Raw genomic sequence first — 1,772 nt, 5'->3', positions numbered from 1 at the left:
TTTGGTTACGGTTAGGTTTTTTCGGTTTATGGTTTTTTCGGTTTCATAAAAAATGGAACCATATAAAAACCATATGTATCACAGTTCGGTTCGGTTTCGGTTTGGTTCCGGTTTTTAATGGTTATTTTATACTTTTAAAAAATAGATAGTTGATACATAACTAAAAATAAACATAAAAGTAAAACCTAAACATAAATAAAAAAATAGAATCCAAATTTAGTTTTGTAATTCGATAGATTACTAAGAGATCAATAACTATAAGCCCAATAAAGAAAAAAAATATTGATATTGTTATACAATTTAAAGTTATAAGTTGGAGAAACTAATTATATCTAATTTATCCTAAATTTTTTTAAAAAACCAAAAAAACCATTCGGTTTTACGGTTTTTAACCAGACCAAACCTAAACCAAATGCTTAACTAAATGAAAACCAAACGGATTTTTAGACTTAACCATAACCAAACCAAACCTATTATTTCAGTTCAGTTCGGTTCGGTTTTTTGGATTTCGGTTTTTTTGCCCACCCCTACTCATAATCATTATAGTTATTAATTGCAATTTATTAATTTGTAGCGATTATTAATGTGAAATTAAAAGACCATGTAGATGTTAAAGTAAAACAATCCTTGAAAAAATCTTAAACCTACTTAGTAAAAAATCTAATGGGACAATATGTCCGAAGGACATATAACAAATTAACAATTAACAAGCTATGAACCTTGTGACTGATTAAAAAGCTCAAAGCTGACTTTATCAAAATCAAGTTTTAATGATTTACCTTGTTAAAACATCAAATGTGAAAACCCAATTGGCCATGTGAGACCGGTCTGATCCGGTTTAACTATAATTGATGGTTGAACCTCTATAACCGGTTTAGTTTGTTACCGTTGCTATTTGATCTCGCTAGTCGCCTTATATATACGCCGTTGATGATAGTGATGAGGTTTCGATTTCAAAGCTCATGAAACGCATCAATGTCGATCTCTGTCTTCTCCGTTTTCCGAAATTCAGAAAATTTCAATCACGAAAAGTATCATCTTCCCTACCCAAATTGGAACTCGATCAGGATTCACCACAGGAGACAGCTCTCCTGCTTGGTCAGGTACTTGACACTTACCCAGATCTCAGAACACTTAGAACAGTCCACTCCAGGGTCATTATGAAAGACTTACGCCACAATTCGTCTTTGGGTGTTAAACTTATGAGAGCTTATGCATCTATAAAAGATGTGGCATCAGCACGCAAGGTGTTCGAGGAAATTCCTGAGAGAAATGTAATTATCATTAATGTTATGATCAGAAGCTATGTGAATAATGGGTTTTATCGTGAAGGTATTCAAGTGTTTGGGAAGATGTGTGGATGTAATGTTAAACCTGATCATTACACTTTCCCGTGTGTTCTAAAGGCGTGTTCTTGCTCTGGGAATATTCTCATTGGGAAAAAGATTCATGGGTCTGCTACAAGAGTTGGGCTCTCTTCGACTTTGTTTGTTGGTAATGGTTTAGTTTCTATGTATGGAAAGTGTGGATTTTTATCTGAAGCAAGGCTTGTACTTGATGAGATGTCAAGAAGAGATGTGGTCTCTTGGAACTCGTTAGTTGCTTGTTATGCGCAAAATCAGAGATTTGATGATGCTTTGCAAGTTTGTAAGGAAATGGAATCTGTGAAGATAAGCCATGATGCTGGCACGATGGCTAGTCTGTTAGCTGCAGTGAGCAATACAACTCCTGAAAACGTTAAATATGTTAAAGATATGTTTTTCAAAATGGGG

At 34.1% G+C, this 1,772-nt stretch overlaps 1 protein-coding gene across 1 annotated transcript in view; it reads left to right on the top strand.

Annotated features, from left to right (window-relative positions):
• The window catches only part of LOC104715456 (putative pentatricopeptide repeat-containing protein At3g49142), a 3,493-nt gene continuing 2,652 nt past the window's right edge, over positions 932-1,772 (top strand). The window contains exon 1 of the mRNA XM_019230003.1: positions 932-1,772. Within this exon, the coding sequence (XP_019085548.1) occupies positions 963-1,772 (810 nt within the window). The 5' untranslated portion in view covers positions 932-962.

This window comes from Camelina sativa, chromosome 9, assembly GCF_000633955.1.
Source record: "Camelina sativa cultivar DH55 chromosome 9, Cs, whole genome shotgun sequence".
In the NCBI taxonomy this organism is placed as follows: Eukaryota; Viridiplantae; Streptophyta; class Magnoliopsida; order Brassicales; family Brassicaceae; genus Camelina; species Camelina sativa.
The sequence above is the reverse complement of the archived record's forward strand: the minus strand, read 5'-3'. Positions and strand labels throughout refer to the sequence as shown.